The sequence below is a fragment of the Pygoscelis adeliae genome, unplaced genomic scaffold (genome assembly GCF_000699105.1).
Source record: "Pygoscelis adeliae isolate BGI_AS28 unplaced genomic scaffold, ASM69910v1 Scaffold57, whole genome shotgun sequence".
Taxonomy (NCBI): Eukaryota; Metazoa; Chordata; class Aves; order Sphenisciformes; family Spheniscidae; genus Pygoscelis; species Pygoscelis adeliae.
The window spans coordinates 9016792-9034752 of NW_008825615.1; the positions used below are offsets into that span (position 1 = coordinate 9016792).

At 38.3% G+C, this 17961-nt stretch overlaps 1 protein-coding gene across 1 annotated transcript in view; it reads left to right on the top strand.

The window, feature by feature from the left end:
* LMBRD1 (LMBR1 domain containing 1) overlaps positions 1 to 17961 on the top strand; it is a 99769-nt gene that overhangs the window by 5528 nt on the left and 76280 nt on the right. The window contains exons 2-4 of the mRNA XM_009333247.1: positions 11 to 180; positions 350 to 526; positions 10240 to 10300. Coding sequence (XP_009331522.1) covers positions 11 to 180; positions 350 to 526; positions 10240 to 10300 — 408 coding nt within the window. The remainder of the gene's footprint in view (positions 1 to 10; positions 181 to 349; positions 527 to 10239; positions 10301 to 17961) is intronic.

Here is a 17961-nt window from a genome sequence, read left to right on the forward strand (position 1 = left end):
TTCCCTGCAGCTCCTGCCGGTGCCTCGGCGGTGGTGCCGTGGGGCGCAGCAGAGCCGAGAGCTGAGGGCGCGGGGCTGTCTTGCCTTCCCGCCTGGGTGATCAGGGCTGCTTGTTCGTGGTTTGGCCTGTTCCGCGTGCGAGTGCTGCTCTTGCTGTTGCTCAGGCTGTTCTCAGCGAAGGTACAAAGAGTGAGTTGTGTGTGGCGAATATAACACTGATGCTTAGGGCTCAGGTAAAAGGTATGTTGATGCTATGCCAGTCGTCAATACCCAGACGCAGTGTCTAACTTAAGTACTTGCTTTCTGCATCCTTACTACGCAACTCAGTATCTTTCCCTGTGTATTTCAGGCTATTCTAATTTTCTGCTGGGTTTATGTGCGCAAGTATCAGAGTCGGCGGGAAAGTGAAGTGATTTCTACCATCACAGCTATCTTTGCGTTGGCAGTTGCTCTTATCTCATCAGCGCTACTACCAGTGGACATCTTTTTGGTTTCATATATGAAAAATCAAAATGGTACATTTAAGGTATGGACTTCTAAAAATGTTAATTGCCTCTTCAAAAAAAGCACTTGTGTTGAAAGAGAATGTTCTTGGGCTGTCAAAGTGTTTAAAACCAATGCTAATACCTGTTCTAGTGCCTGAGGTTTTTAGAAAGCTGGGAACTGGTACTGTGAATATAACACTGCGCTCTGGTTGTTATTTGAACTGGATTTCAGTTTTCACTTCTATTATTTTTGACATTCTGCTCATTTCCAAATGCTCATTCCTTCTATTGTGCTAAAAGAAGTGTGTATACCATCCCGAAGATATAAACAAATCTCTTAAATGTTGCTTTTTGGTACATTATAATGGGGCATTGTAGAATGGAATTTGTTGCCTCTTTGTTCAAAAACAGACTGTATTGCCCACTTGCAGTTTAAGATTATTTTGATTGTCTTTTTTGCTAGCTTTCTCTTATTTTAGTACTGAAATATTAAGACTTACAAATATTTGCTGTGTTAATCTACCTATAACGTAGAGCCTGAGTTAATAAGCACTTTTTTAAAGAGAGAAAGCTGGAAAAATCCTTGGATGAAGGGAGTACAGTATGATCTCTTCTTGGCTGATACCGCCTTAACTGAACTACTGTATTTATAAACTTAAACTGTAGGGGGTTGCTGTGCAAAGTGAGTTCTTAATGAGATGAGTACTCACTGTAGTCTGCTCTAAGCATTACTGTAAGAGTTCTTCCCCATGCTTAAAGCATTAGCCTTTTTAATTTTCAAGGAGGGTTTTTGAAGGTCTTTGTGAGGGTGCTAGCATTAAAAACAGGTCAAACTGGAGCATATTAATAATTTGAATAACAGCTTAGTTTGGTTTGGAGCCTCCTTGGATCTGTAGTAAGAGATGACCCTGAAACAAATGAAAGAGTGGGCAGATGGTAAATGCCTGCACACTAGACTCAGTCTGTGTTCCCTTCCAGCCCTACTTCCAGAGGAAAACCTAGGTCTTGCCAGGTTCTTGATAACACTTCAGAACTCGCTTGCAGCTGGTGCAGTGCCTTTTGGCTGGTGCTCATGTAAATGCAAGTCACAAGGAGCCTTTAGAATTGAGCTGTGACGTGATTTTTGTCGTGTTCATCGCTCAGTGGTAATACAGAACAAATTAAGCTATCATTCAATGTTACTGTTAAAAGTTTGCGTCTTCAGACCTTGTTTGTTCAGAATTAAAATGGATATGGAAGATGGAAGAGACCTTTCCTATGTCACAATACTAGCAGTTCAATGAGAATAATACTGAGTATTAAGAAATACATTGAGCCTGACTAGCTAGAGAAATAGCAATGATGTAACTAGGCCCAGCTGAAAAATGCACATCTGCTGGAGACGAAGCAGAATTTCCTGTTGCAAAGGAGACATATTTTTGTTAATGTGTGCATTCCTTGATTTGAGAAACAAACCTGTGAGGAGAACAGGAGGCCGAATGTGGTCATGCAGTCACTACAGTCTTATTTAAGGAAGTATGATTAATAGAAGGAAAATTACTGTACTTAAAATACTGTTTTTCTTGAGTGAGACTTCTTTGTTAATGGCCACATGCTGTGATGTGATGGGGTGGGCAGGTGCTGTTTAAAAATCGTACCTGAAAGCATGCTTTCATGCTTGTGGTAAAGCTTTTGTTTCTTTAAAGAACCTTTGCCTGTGCTTCTGAGGCTTCTTGGTGCTGCTTAGTTCCTAATGTTTGTAGATGCTGCTGATGGCCTGTTGAAATAAAATTGCTCCTTACTGCCTTGCAGCAGAATTCTTCCTTTTCTGTTAAGGTTCAGCTGAATGAGTTTCTAGCTTTGCAGCAATAACATGAGGTCTTCTGATAAGAATACATTTGATCCAACACAAGTGTTGAAATTGTGATACAGAAATATTAACATGGCCTTCCTGATAAAGTTGAGTGGATCTGAAGTCAGTCAGAACATACAAATCTTTACGTAAACACAAAGCTTTATTGATTTGGTAATTTCAGTTTAGGAGTAATGTGAAGTTAGGAGGTTGACAGCATCTTAACGCGAGACCTTCATGAAGTGTTAAAGCTTTTAACACTGTCCTGGATAATATGTGCTTCTTTTCTGCTACTGCTTCACAAGTGAGACAGACTGGATTGGGCTCAGAATATTTCCAAGAGACTACTGCCCTTCCTCTGGACCATTCTTTCAAACCCAGCACCTCCAAGACCCTATATCTGATGCTGGGATCTGAAGGGCTATGACTCTGGCAAGGTTCCTCTGTTTTGGATGGCCACAGTGAGTTAAGTCTTCACTAGATTCTTCTCAGTGAATTTTTGAGGCAGATCCAGGTAGCAGATGTGGATAATATTCTCTGTAGATAAATCATTAGTTCATCAAAAAATCTTCCAACTGGATGATTTCAGAGCTTATGCCAGAAGAGTAGTGGCAGTTATCCAGATCCTAGGTAAACAATTTTTTTGCTCTATGTACTCTTTTCCTCTACCTCCCAACTGTAATTCCCAGTATCAGTGCTAGAGATAAGAAAGTTAAGGATGCTCAACTTAGAAGAAAGAGTACTATATGTGGACTTTCAGTTGATTTTTAGTGCATCTGACCCTACTATCAACTTGTAGATACTCAAGGTTTTTCTGTGAACAAACTTGTAGCAAACTCAGGGAGAAGCATGTTATACTAATAGCAGACATTAAATTGAAAGCATAGTCTGATGGTTCAGAGTTCTCATTGTGAATTGTGTGTTCAGTGACAAGTAAAGGTATGTGTCCTGGCTATAAGGATTGGCTTAATTGTCTGAAGTGTAGTACACAGGCAGATTACCCTTCTCTGAAGGCTGTCAAAATGATGCTGGGTGAATTCATTTAAAACAGTGTTGTGTAGCCCTTTTCCATGTGTTCCAAAGTGTCTTCCTTGACAACGACCATACACTATACTTCGGTCACCCTTTGTTAACCTTGGGGTTTTGTCCATTTTGACAGGACTGTTAAACTTAACATACTGTTTATATGTTTTTCAATTAAGACAAGCTATTCTTTACTATAAACAAGTAGCTTGTGGCATTTGGTACCTGTTGGTGTGTCTCAATGTATTTTGAGACTTATCAAATATTATCTTAAAGCTTTTATAGTGAGTGAATTCAGCAGTTTTGGTATTAGAAGGTTTTGCACAGTAGTTGTGTAGTCCTTTAGGAAAGGAGCGGTGGTGCATGGACTTGGGCGGTCATTATTCCTATGTACAATAGAATTCATCACAACAATGCCTTTTCTGGAGGCTGGGATTACTTTGATTCATAGTGCTGTTAAGTAGGAAAGTAGGCTTTTGGTTCTAGTACTAGTCAAAAGAACTTGAGTATTACCTTGTAAGCAAAGTCCTGATAATATTCACCAGCACCCTTTTATCTTGAAGGTTTTGGCTGTTTGCACTTGATAGTGCTTTAGTTTGTGCAATGGACTTCAAATACATCCAGTTGGGTCTGATCTGTTTGATCTGAAAGCTTGTTTGATTTATAACAAGCACTTAAGAAGAGAAAACCTCACCCTAGCTTAAAGACTTAAGATTGCTAGAACCCAAGACCTCTAGATCTGGCCTATAAGTCTCATAAATATTTATGAAATAAAACATAGCTGATGCTGTCTTGCAGCAGGAAGACTGCTTGAAACAAGGACGTTATCATCACCATGCTGTCGTCTTTTATTCTATTGTTGATGCACCAGAAGGCAGTGGAGGTGATGAGAACTCTTCTTTTTGAAATGTATGGATTCTTGCTATTCTATGAAGTTAAAAGCCAGTGGCATTTCTTTTGGTCTGGTTAGACTGAACACCTCACAAACCTTGGGTGTCTGGCTGAGCTGTTAAAAGCCAGTTGTCTCTTTAATGATTCAAGGAGTAGCATCTGTTTAATGGGAGATCCTTTTTGCAGACCATTCTATTAAGATTTTTTGTATCTTGGGGGGAAACTCATTATGTAGCTGCTCAGAATACAGAACCACTAGAAATGTCAGATTTTTTATTCTGTAAAGGTGTTAGCTGAGAAATCATAAACTGAGACCATGCTTCCTGTCCTGAGTAGGAATTACTACTTGTGAAGTAAAAATACTTGACCAAATATTCATGTAGCTAGATGTGGCTGATAGGCATGTTTGACTGCCTGCCAGATGGAGAGTAACATCCAGAAAATCCTGGCTCTGTCCCATTTTGAAGGTAACAAGCTGGAAGATCTGAGACCTGGACATGAAATTTCTTTGTGGGTCATATGCTATGACCCACTCTCTGGTCTTTGGTATTGTATCTTCCTTTTGTTGGCTAAGCTTTGGGAAAGGCTAATCAGCAGAACAATGGCTTCCTGTACATCTGATGAAACATCACAGATGCTGAAACCTGGAATGTTACACCACTTTAAGCTCTATTAAGGTACATTGTGGAGAATGGGTGCTATCTTCACTGGGTACTCATGAAATTCTTGCTGGGTCCAGCAGTGACAGTAGAAATGCCTCCTTTAATAGGGACAAAATGAAATTCATGGCCATTCCCTCACCAAAAAGTGGGGAAGGTCAAAAATGTCAGATTAACTTCCCCAAACAAAAGCAGTACAAGCTATCTGTACAGTTTGAATAATACTGTTATGTTAAAATATGTTAATGTAAGTCACTACCTGGACACAGTTGCTGGGAGAAGGAAGACTCTGCTCAATGATTACTGAGGGAAGCAAGTGTTCTTCATAATTAATTTTCTGTGAAAGTAATTATAAAATGAATCTTTTGAGGGAGCTTTGCTTTGGTTTTAGCATTTAGGAAAACTGGAAGTGTCTTAAACTGCCTTTTTTATATCCTTATTTACGTAGCAACGTTTTACTAGTCTATTTACTTTTTACACTTGTAACTGTATTTGAATTTCCTGAATCCTTCAACATGGCTTGTGTTAAGGAATACTTAACACAATACTCTTAAATAGACTAATAGCTTAATGTAGGCCATCATACTTGTTGCACATATCCTTGCAATTGATTTCTTTATCTATCAATACAATGCATTGTTACAGGTATTTTAATGGCGATATGATGTATGCTTGCTAAACTGCATGGAACACAATGAAGTACAGCAGAACAGTGCAGAGTGCCTGAATTCTGCAGATCTTAGGAGAATTTGTGGTCACATTTTCACGTCTCAAACTGCTGTTGAAGGCAGTAATGAATTCTCGCCTTCCTAATCTATTGTGCTTGTAAGGTATTTGCTGTATATATTGTAAGCTTGGGCCATAATGGATGGAGGAAGAAAACAGACTAGATCTAGAGGCTGTCCAGATGAGTTCTCAACTGAGTCCTGATGTGCTTGTCCAGTAAATTCATATACCTATCAACTTGATATATCAGCACTGCTGCTGCAAATGCCAGAGCTCTGACACTCACTAGGTAGCAGTGTTTCTTGCCTTTGACAAGACAGTGCTGCTGTCAGTAGCTTTTGAAACAGCTCAGATGAACTGGTACTGCTTTTGAGTTCCTGATGTGTGCATATGGATAATTTTCTAATAAGAATAAGGATTTTTACCTCCTTAGTTTGTGTAAATGTGGGGTTGTTTCAGCAGTTGACTGAAAGCTGACATAATAGATATGATACACTATTAAATTGGCTTGCGTTACAGATTCTTCTTGTGCAGAGTAATGCAAAGTTTGTAAGTTCAGGCACACGTACACAATGGTGAAATGCATATATCTTTGAATCTTTACATCTTTTAATGTAAGATAACATCTCAATATTTTAATACGCTGTAATGTATGCTTCCTAGTATGTTACTCTGGGCCTGTACACAAATTAATTTGAGCAACAAAATGAAAAGCAATTACAATGTTTTGAAGTTCTACATCTGTATCCTGTTATAAATGGTATTCATGCTTTTCTAGAGTTGGAGGAGAAGCAGTTTTTTGGCAGTTAAGCCCTGTTGTATTTCAACTATTAGCTACCTCTTCCTGTAAAGTGGCTGTGCCACTTAAACTTCAGGTCTTACTGTTGCTGTTCTTACTTGTTCTTGGTTGGTGTGGGTTTTGAATGTCCCCATTGCTCATAGGAGAGAGCTTGTTCTTGATTGGTGTGGGTTTTGAATGTCCCCATTGCTCATAGGAGAGAGCTTTTTCAAATACTTGGAAGTAAAGAGTGCCACCTGTTCAGTTCAGTCTTGCTTTTCCCTTAGGCATAATTAAAGCAATGCATTTCCTTAATTTTTTAACACTAGGCAATTTAAACACTTTAATATTCTATGTATGTATTCTTAACTTATTATGATCAAATTCTTTTGCGGTGTATTTTCATACAAATGCCTAGACATTTTGCAGTTGAAACACTGTTGGGCTTGAGCCTGACAGTCTTCAAAGATTTGGCTTATTGTGTACCTGACAGACGCTTAATTTAAGATGTTGCTCCTGTCCTTTCTGCTAAAATACTTTTCATCCTTTCTTTTTGCTGATTAGATGACAAAATGCATGTGTACTTTTCTACTTAAATTGCGGTTGGATGATAATTTAATGTATTTCAGATACTGAACTTTAAAAGCTTAATGTAAAGTGGCCTACTGGAAGTCTTAAAAAAGTAACATGAAGGAAGGTGGTGCTGATTTTCTGAGATAATAGAAAAATGAAGTGTTTATGGTATGTCATCAAGCCCATATTCCATGAGAGTTTAGGCACTTCTGAGAGAACTGATAAGGCAAGTGTTAAACTTTAAGTCTTACTGTGTGCAGTCTTTAAGGAGTATGCTCACTTGCATTTTTCATATGCTCTGTATTAGTGCATGCGTCTTTACAACAACAGAAAGGGCTTGAGCTTACCAGTTTGAAAAAAGCCTGCACATAGAAATTGAAAGGAGCTTTGACAATGCTGGATCTTTTTTCTTACCAATTCAATCATGTTGGTGTGTCTCCCAAATTGCTAGCTTTTAAAGAATTTTGCTTCTTGATAACTACTTTCTTTACCTTGACTACATGTAGAGTGGATCCCATAAGACTTGAACAATTCTGGAATATGTTTAAGCTGTACAGACAAGCTTGGACCTCTGGATTCAATCCCTGAGTTTTGCTGCCAATGATCATGTTACAAAACACTTAGTTTCCTTTTTCAGAACACAGTTCTGAAAAAGATCAACTTTTGCTCTTGTTCAAATAAGGGATATCAATGCTGTTACATTTGGAGTTGTAGGATCTAAATCCTAACATGCATGGATGGGTGTCCTGCAGTTCTGTGATAAGATTTGAGATACACTACTCTACTAATTTCTGTTAAGAATTATGGCTTTCTTGATCAGTATGTGACTCTCTGGGTAGGAACTTCAGGAAGACAGTCTGCCCTTTGGTGTTGTGTAGAGAGCTTCAGTGCTTAGGCCAGAAACTCAAGACTGGCATACAGTTAGTGTCTAAGCTCTGCTAGCGTGTATAGTGTCAAGTAATTGAATAACTTTTTTCTAATACCTGGTTTAGGGTACCATTTTTCTGAAGCTAACTTGAATATTCATGTAATTCAAGTCTTGGCCAAACTAAAAAGTAAAGACTCATACTTCTGAAAAGAGATGATGGCTTATACTAGGTGGATAACTAATAAAAATAGAAGTTTGTAAGCTAAAACTGAGCATAATAAAAAGCTATTTGCCATTCTTATGTCTAAGTACCTTTGCATCTGTATGTATAAATTTTAGTCATAGCTATTCTGTGACAGAAATGCTGTGTGCATTGTGTGCACTGTGTACTGTGTCCAGCTCTGTGGCCCACAGTACAAGAAAAACATGGAGCTGTTAGAGCAGGGCCACAAAAATGATCAGAGGGATGGAACACCTGTGCTATGAAGAAAGGCTGAGAGAGTTGGGGTTGTTCAGCCTGGAGAAGAGAAGGCTCCAGGGAGACCTTATTGTGGCCTTTCAATATACAAAGAGGGCTTATAAGAAAGATGGAGAAACACTTTTGACCAGGGCCTATAGTGACAGGACGAGAGGCAAGAGTTTTAAACTGAAGAGGGTAGACTTAAATTAAACTGAGGAATAAATTTTTTGTGGTGAGACTCTGGAACAGGTTGCCCGGAGAAGTTGTGGATGCCCTGTCACTGGAAGTGTTCAAGATCAGGTTGGATGGGGCTTTGAGCAACCTGATCTAGTGAATGATGTCCCTGCCCATGGCAGTGGGGTTGGAACTAGGTGATCTTTGAAGGTCCCTTCCAACCCAAACCATTCCATGATGATCTTAAGAGACCCTGTTATCAAGATACTGTGGTAATTAGCACAACACACTGGGGAGCTGCCAAAACTACTCTGTTCTTTCTGGTCTGTAAAATCTTCCCTTTATGAAACTGTCCTATGTCCTATGCTTATTCCTGTATGCCCAGTCATTTGCACCTTTGCTAGCACTCTGTAGCTAGTAATTTTTTTAGAAGTAGCACCTTTTATATCTGTCGCTATGTATTTGTGTTCTTCAATGAGTAATTCTCTTGCAGTGTTGCCAAATACAGTAATAACAGGAAGTGAAGTACTGTAGAGATTCTCAGAAGAGTATGGATCTTTATATACTATTCATATCATATATGCTTGAAAAATAGGTGTTTGATACCTTAGAAAGGGCCATCTGAAAAGAATTAATTTTTCTTCCTAGTTCAAAGTCCTAACAAAGCAAATTCTGCTGATCAAATTTGACTCTGGCATTTCCACTGAGTTGTGTCTAGAAAACACTTATCTTTATCTGACCCTTCTTTCTAAAGGTGCTCCCAAACTCTAGTTTGTGGTGCTGTTTCTGTGACTGAAATTCAGTAATGTGCATGTCAGCCTCAAGTGGGATTTTGTGGCTGCTCTTTCAGCAATTGCCAGTGTCAGCCTTACTGATATAAAACTAGTGCTTTTTTGATTGAGAGGTATTGACTTCAAAATGAGTGGATCATTGACTTGATTGGGTCCCTCCATTGATGTTTAGCACATGAATATTTTCTGAAGAGTTGCAAAGCAGATGTAAATGTGTTAATTATGAAATTAAATCCAATGCATCCAACTACTGGGCTAGGCAACTCATACAGCTTAGTTGTCTGTGCAGTCTTTTCTAATGTACCATGCTGCTTCCAAGCCTGTCATGTGTTGGGTTTTGTAGAAAACTCGTCCTGAGGACAGCTTTGTCTCTGCAAGGACTTGACTTTGAAGCTTAATGTCTACTGCAGTGCTCGGAGTCCAGAAAAAAGGGCTAGAACTGCAAATAGCCATACCTCCAGTTGTCTTTTACAAAACACTTTGAAAAAGTATTCAGATTGAGCTTCAGACTCAGTAGCTGCCTTGTCTGATATGTGGAAAACAAAAATCAGTTTCATAAAAATAGGAGTGCCACTTAACAATTTGCTTTTGTTCTGTACTTAATATTTAGCTGCTTAAAATGTTATTCACTAATAATTTTATTTCAGTTGTGTGTTGACAATATAATGCATGGTGACTTAAGGATTCAATATGAAAAAATAATAGAGCTTTAAGTATGAGGCTAACAGCCAAAGTGAGTATAAGCAGTGGGGATATTCCTGCAGTGGCTGTCCCCTGAAACGCAGCACATTCCTTAATTGTCTTTGTTAGGTGAATTAGCTCTAACTTAAATTCCAACACTTAAAATGGGCAAACTGGGTGCTTAATGCTTTTCCTTAGGTATTCGATATGAGCAGTTTTTTCAGTTCTGTAAGAATGTTATTGAATGAAGTGTTCTTTTGTTTCATTTGATGTTAAATGTTTCTATCCTTTATTACTAGGACTGGGCTGATGCTAATGTTTCAAGACAAATTGAAGACACTGTACTTTATGGATACTACAGTAAGTATTTTTAACTTCTAATTTTTTGGTTTTCAATTAATAGGACCTTTAAGTGAAAGCATGAAGTTTTTAGGGGTCATACTGGATTATCCCTTTTTGGTTAAACATTAGTATTATACTTAGTGCCCTTCAGTGAATCTTTTTTTACATTCAAGAGCCCCCTAAAAATGCAAACATACTGAAGGCCAGTCCATGAAAAGGCTAATGTCTTCTGTCTTATAATCTACTGTTAACATGTTTCCTGTGTGTATTTAGAGGTCTGTTAAGGGAAACACATGGTTTTGCTGTAACTTTTATGGCACTTAACATATGGAGCAGTGTCAAACTTGCCTATTGTGTATAAAGTTTGTGCAACTGTAGATGACACTTGTGTTTTAAGTGTTCAGATTAAGCAACTACCATATTCAAAGTAAGAACTACTGTAAAGGAGCATGAAGGAATTGATTCAAGAGTAGTAATCCTAAACAAAACTGAAGCAAAAAATTAACTGAAATCTAATAAAATAACTGTTCACCACTGTGTAGTTTTAGATCAGTTTATTTTAGTTGCCCTTAGGAAACTTATGAAAAGTTCTACTACTACTAGCTGAGAGGTAGTTATAGAAGAGTGATGCTTATCACAGTTTGAGTGAAATGCCTGCCTCAGTCAATGATACGAACTCAGAGGTAGTTGCCTGCTTTTGGTCACATCTCCTAAGACTAAACTAAAACTTCCTGAAGCTTTTCCTCTTGGAAGACTATGGATTGGCTCTTTTGAATATATTTTTTTTTAGATCAGGAAATAATTTGTTCTAAATAATGGACTTTTTTGTGAAGTTACAGAATACTTATTACCTGTCAGTGGTAGTGACAGAAACTAGAATGTGCAGATTCATGCTGAGTGAAGCCTAAAGCCAAAAGTAGTAATAAACTTCTCTGTTTTCGAAAAGAAACTTTTTGTGGAAAATAAACTAGTATTTAAAGATTCTTCACTATAGAATAGTGGAATTGCTTTGTATTTGCTTTCTACTCTGTTAGGTTGCTAAGGTCTTGTTTAATAGCCCAAGCATTTCACAACTCCTAATGTAGAACAGTCTTCAAACTGTTCTGTGGACTGTTTTCTATAGATTTGTGAGACTGATGGATGAATTTCTGTAATATGTTTTGGGCTAACTGAGTCTCTTTTTAAAGCAAGATGTCTCTTGGTAAATCCTGAACTAATTTTTGGAATAGATTGGAGCTTAAACCTGAAACACTGCTTTTGTTTTTGGCCTGTCTGGACAGGTCTACTTGAAATATTGTAGGACTAATGCTTTATTTCATAGCACATCCTCCAGATGGTGGTAGAGATTTAAAGACGGTTTTAAAAGTATTTTTCTTTTGTGATCTTAGTTTGAGGAATTGATGCACACTTTTATAACTAGAGCTACATTGAAGTGAACAGTAATAGGTAACTTATTTTTCAGAAGTCTCCATCATTCCTATATAAAACCACAACTTAATGCCTCTCCTGCATCATTAGGTCTAGTCCCCTGCTGCTGTTGCACAGCATAATGACATGAAAGCTGAGAAGGAATAAGTTAAACAACTCTTCCAGTCTTGTAATACCATTCCATTTTTTCCTACTTGTATCCTCTTATAAAAATATTTGGTCTTGGCATGTTTTTTTTTAAATAAATGGGATGAGCAGAACTGACGTCTCCTTTTGTACTTAAGGACATAAATACCAGTACTTTCTTATCTCTCCTGAAAATGCAGTGGTAACTATATAGATCTTACTTGCCTCCTGTAGCTATATTGGCAACTTATAGCATGAATAATAGGCACACTTAGGTCACTGCCCTTCAATCCAAGTCACTTCTAATTGTGGCAAGAATTTGGAGGCTGATGTTTAACTGATATTTTAGAATATTAAGGATTACTTCACTACCTGCATTGCAATTTACTGAGAAAGCTGTCACTAAATATAGAAAAATGGTGTGTTGTGTGGTTTTGTGGTTTTTTTTTTACAAAATCATTAGTCCCTATGAACAATGAACTCTCTCGTAGCCAGCTGGTTTCTTGGCTAGACTGATACAAAAGTAGAATGGCTTTGTACTGGTAGAATGATAAATGAGGTAATTTTCAAAATGAAGCTTGAAATAACTGTATTTTGAAGTGGGACTTCAGTAGCCTAAAAGCTTTACTTAGGAAATGAATCTACTGATTGCTTTGAAGCCATAGTGGCTCAGTGTGTTAATTCTCATAAAACCAGCTGTAGTAGAATGTGTCTGCCAGTACTTGAGTGATTGAAGAATGATCAGTGGTTGGCAGATGCTCTAAAACAGCATGTCAGCTTGTGTTTGGAAGGAAAACCCTTTTCAGAAAGGGTTATAATTGGAAACCGTGCAATGGCAGTTTCCTCTGTACCACAAAGAATCAAGCTGAAACAATTGACAGTAACCTGGAGCTCTGTTCTGTAGCTCTTCCTGCTCTAGTAAGTAAATCCTACCTATTGGAGTCAGCTTGATGTTCAGTGTCTCTTGGTAAAGTTTTGTGAATGGTGAAAGGATGCCATCGGTAGATCCCAGTCTTCCTGTGAGGTAGACCGAGATCTCTTGACCTGCATGTGTTAAGTGTCTCCCAACTATAGTGTGGCAAGGACTGTCTGCTAAATTCTATGGGGATCTCTTTTGGTGTGCTTTGAAGTCTATGCTAAACTTCTGATTTTCCATTTCTTTTCTTAAATAGAAGTATTTTCTGAAGTCAGCAATAGTTATTGTGTGGTGGTTCCTAGGTTAAAGCTCTTCAGTAAGAATTTATCCAAAATAGATTTTTGCATGTAGTTATGTCTGCTTACTGCAAGTGTTTGATACAGAGTCATTGACACAAGGACTTGGGCTTCTAGGAATTAGTAGGCGCAAATCAAATGCGGCTACATGTTTTCATGGTTTGTTCCTAGGAGAAGACATGCTAAATACTGTGGAAGACTTGCATAGCTGTACCTGACAAATACTGTGGAGTTCCATCTATGGAAACACTCTCCTAATAAATATGATTTTTGAGAAACATTGTGCCAGAACATAAATTGGAAGTCTGTTATAGTATTGACACTTATTGTGGTGAACTGCTTTAACTGTCCTGTTTCAGACAAGTATCTGATCACTTGAAATTCACTACTGTTTCATATTTCTTAACTTTCACTGGGGAAAACAAGATGTCTGTTCTTGCAGTCTTGATGAAAAATTGTTTCAGGAAGTTTTTTTAGATGTGAGAATAATATATTTGGGAAGAAACTCTCATCTTAAGTTTTCTGAAGTAGCTTGTGACTTCTCAGCAGAAGTGAGGGAGTATATAACAAAGCATTGTTTTAAGCAACTTAGTAGTATTAATGTTATACAACTCACCAGTATACGATACCATCTGGAAGAGCAGAAGTTTTGTGTGACGGAAGAGATTTCTGATCATATAACATTCTTGAGCCTCCTGTAGTTTCTCAAAGGGATTTGAGGGACTATATTGATCTTGGATACTCTGCCTGAAATCTTCCCATTTCTTGAAGATACTCTGGTTCCTTCTGCCTACTGCATTTTGCTATTCTTTGTTGTTCTAGTGTTGTACCTAGTTGCCCTTCCATACTATAGGAGAAAAAAAAACAAGTCAAAACAAAATGAAGGGACCATTGCTGTAACTTACTTGAAGACTACTACCAGGTCTAACTCTCTCATAGTTAAGGTGTTGATATGGTGCAAAACAGAAGAAAATGAGTCATTTTAACTTGAGATAAGAATTGCTCTCTGAGAAACATCTTTAAAACAAACAAATCTTAGCAAGGAATTCTTGCTGAAGATGGCTTAGACTCTGTGGCAGGAACCATTGTTGTACTGGCTATACAGTGAAGCACTTTTCCAGTGGTAGTGCTTCAAGCTCCTGATACAACCCGGAAAAATGTTTCGAAACAAAAGTTGGACCTCTGAACCAGAGCAAAGAGCAGTCCCTGATTTAAAATTGAAGTCCATAGAAGTGCAATAATGAAACCTGAGACAGTCTGTCATGCTGCAAGGTCACAGCGGAGTTAGGGGGAAGGGAATATCTTAGTCACTTGGTTGACTGTCAGTTTGCTGCTGCAAGACCTCTGAGTTTGAAGGTTAGCTTTCCAGGAAATAAACAGTCCTTTTAGTGGGCAAAACAACAGGCAATTAAATGCTTGCCTTTGGGTAACTGACTTGTATGAGCTGATGAAAGGTGCTGCTCTTCCTTTTTCATAAGTTCTGAAAAATAAAATTCAAAAACCAGATGATCAGTCTCCTGTTTTGTTGATAGGAACTTTGCCAAATCTTTTTAAGTTTCCTTTGTAGTATAATAGGAAGAACAATGTTATACTACTTTAACTGTGTGAGCTATAAATTTAATTTTCAGTTCTAACTGAAAAGTTCTCACAGGCAGTTTTAAGACTTCACTTGATGGATGAACAAAAAGGCCTGTCTAGGAATGATTTTGCTTGGGAAAAGCAAATGCAAAGCCGCTTTTAAGTTCATTTTCTGTGTTACAGTCCTATAAAATTACTATGGTAATAAGGTTTTTCAAAGAGCAAATAGTAGGGCTGTTGCAACAGTAAGTGTAAGTTGGAGTTTATGCTACTAGATGTAAACAAAGTTACACTCAAGTTATAATATTAAATCTTGTCTTGAAATGCATTGAAAGCCTGTAACTTCTAGAGAGCACATTTAAGGTGAACTTAAGGTCTAAGTGCCAGCAGAGCATTTGTAATGGATGGAAAATTCTGGAATGAGTCTCATGCTGCATCTTGTTGTATATGCAGATTCTGTCTCAGAGTTGATACAGAGTTTGCTATTAGAGCTTAAGGTTTTTAATACAAAACATGTTACAAGTCGGCATTGGCTGAGAACTTCAGTTCTTTTAGTGAAGCATAAATTTGAAGGAACTGTGACTATTTAATGGCTTCAAATTGTGTCTGTGGGACAGAAAACTGCAACCAAAGTTGATTGTTCCTCACTTTAGGTGGAGGTGACTACCTGACAGGCTTGTGAACTGCCTGAGGGTATTAGTCTCTACTTGGCAACTTCCCAAGGTCTTCACTGAAAAACCACCAAGGAGAACCATTATAGCTCTACAGGTCTGCTGACTTTCACAGTTGAGTTGGCAGAAACAAGCTTTAGCTGTGCCTGGCATTAACTTGGCTCAATTGTAGTCAATAGCTTAAATAGTGTAAGAAGTATCACTTAAGTATTAAAGCTAGATGCGCTCTTGAAATGGAAGTGCACTATTTGTGCTAGAAGGGGTCCTGTTTCCAGCAGCATACTAGTGTGCTTTTTGCCCCCCCTGCTTGAGCCATTGTTGGCTTTGACTTTGGATTTGGCAACTTTGACTCATAGAAGTGCTGAGGTTGGAAAGGTAACTTTGGAGATAATCTAGTTCGATATACTCCCTATTCGCAGCAGCTCACTTATGCCAGTCTCCAGTTGGATTCTGAATATCTCCAAGAATGGAGACTCTACTATGTCTTTGAGTAGCCTGTTCCAGTTTCTGACTGCAGGCAGAAAAAAGTTCTTGCTTAAATGGAAATTCCTATATTTCAGTTTGTGCTCATTCCCTTTTTATCCTTTACCTGGGCACCACTAGAGAAGTCTGCCACAGGCTTAAATCCCACACAAGTGGGGTTTATATCCCAAGTATTTATACACATGGATAAGATCCCTCCCAAAGCCGCCTTTTCTCCAGGCTGAACAGTCCCAGCTCTCGCAGATGCTCAAGCCCTTAATAGTTGTTGCTCTTTGCTGGATTCTCCAGTATGTGTCTCTCTTGTACTGGGAGCCCAGAACTGGACATGGTATTCCAGTTCTGCTGGTGAGACCACATTAAGTCAAGGGGAATAATTACCTTCCTCCATCTGGTGGTGACACTCTTCCTAATGCAGCCCAAGGTGCTGTTGGCCACCTATGCTGCGAGGTTGCTAGATTTGTGGCTCTTTTCCACCAGTGTGGTGAGTTAAGGTGACCCAGCACAAGGTCTAGTAAACACTGGAGCTGGTGCGAAGAAGAGTTTTAATATGGCGGGTGGATGGTGGAGAGGGGGAAGTGGGACCACTCCTTGGATCAGATATGACTTGCCTCTTAATGCTTAGTGAGGAAGGCATTTCAGTATCTGACTGCTGTGGTCAAGTAAGATTCTGTTTTTTCTTTTGTTATTGGTGTGGAATGCTGATGTACTTTATGGTCTGCTTCTCAGGTGCTTATGGTTAAAAGTAAATAATTATGTCTGAATATTTTAGCTACACTTATGCAGTCTTGAACTCACAGGTAGAAAACATGTATTTAATCTTTAACTTGGAAACATGATCTAGCTCTGTAGTATGGCTTTTGCCCATGCCTTAAGAGTCAAGAATGGATTGTGGGGTAGAGGAAACTTGAATATGGAAGCAACTCCTGTAGTGTACTTCACATGCTGAGTTTCAGCTTGAGGGATCTAGTTTAGCTAAAGACCAAGCCAAATGTGGTAAAGAAAAATCTGACCTAATCATGTTTCTTAGATGAGGGTGAAAATTGAAAGTTTTTTTCACAGAAAACTGATGAAGCAAGATCAGATGAGTCTTCAATATCCAGTTACACTTAATACTGCTCTCAGTGTACTGTAGTTGCTTATCAGTACCACAACAGTATTGGCCTTGCTGCTAGCTCTTTGTCATTTGCGTGCTTGAAATGGACGCATTTTGAGTAGGAAAAGGGAATAGGCCAGGATGCTCCAGTGATGGCTGCCTGGGGAGTCCTAAAGGCTGAAACTGCAGGAAGTAACCAGGCTTGCATGCTTTCTCTAAATATCTCCTCCTTTTGCCACCATTGAGAGGACAGTACTGGGCTTGATGAAGCATTGGTCTGACTCAACTTTTGCATTCTGCACTGATTTTTACAGGATTGTTATGTTTCTTCCAAATTTGTATTGAGAATTACAGAAATAGAAGGATGTTTTATTAGTAAAGGCTTGCAGAAATAAACTAGTGGAAGAATCTAATAAGGTATAATAGCCAGTACAGTCTTTTTTTAAGAAGGTGTAGGGCTTGAGCTCATGGAGTTCTATGTGAAAGGCATTAATTTGATATGATCTGGAATGAGACTAAACTATGTGAATCAATCTTTTAACATGTTTCTATAGATAGTGTGGAACTGGCTAGGTAGGTATTTCTGTAGCTTGCTAATCAGCTCTTACATAAGTTTTAATTAGTTTAGCAGTATTACCTGAAACTAACTTTTTTAACCTTATCTTGCTAATTTGAAAATAAATGTATCTTTGGTCAGATGTGGCTTGGCTTTTCAAAATAAAGATCAGAAGCTACCTCTTGCTTTCTTCAAGAAGTTGAGTGGCACTTTCTAATAGTTGACTGGCTTTACTTTCCTTCAGAGTTGATTTTGGCTACTCAGGCGATTTCCAAAAAATAACTCAATTGCTACCAAGTAAGCTTTCAGTGAGCTATAGCACTTTGGTTTGATAGTTGAAGGAAGAGTATATAAAAGGAGGTGGGTAATATTTAGTTTCAAATTACTAAGGAGTTGGATTGATATAAGGGGGCTTAGTGGGATCTTTAAAAGGTTTGATCCTTCATCATGCCCTGCTTTACTCTATTTTTCCGGAGGACTCAACGTTCTAGTACATCAGGTTGCAAAAAATCTGGACTAAACTCTTCCCTAT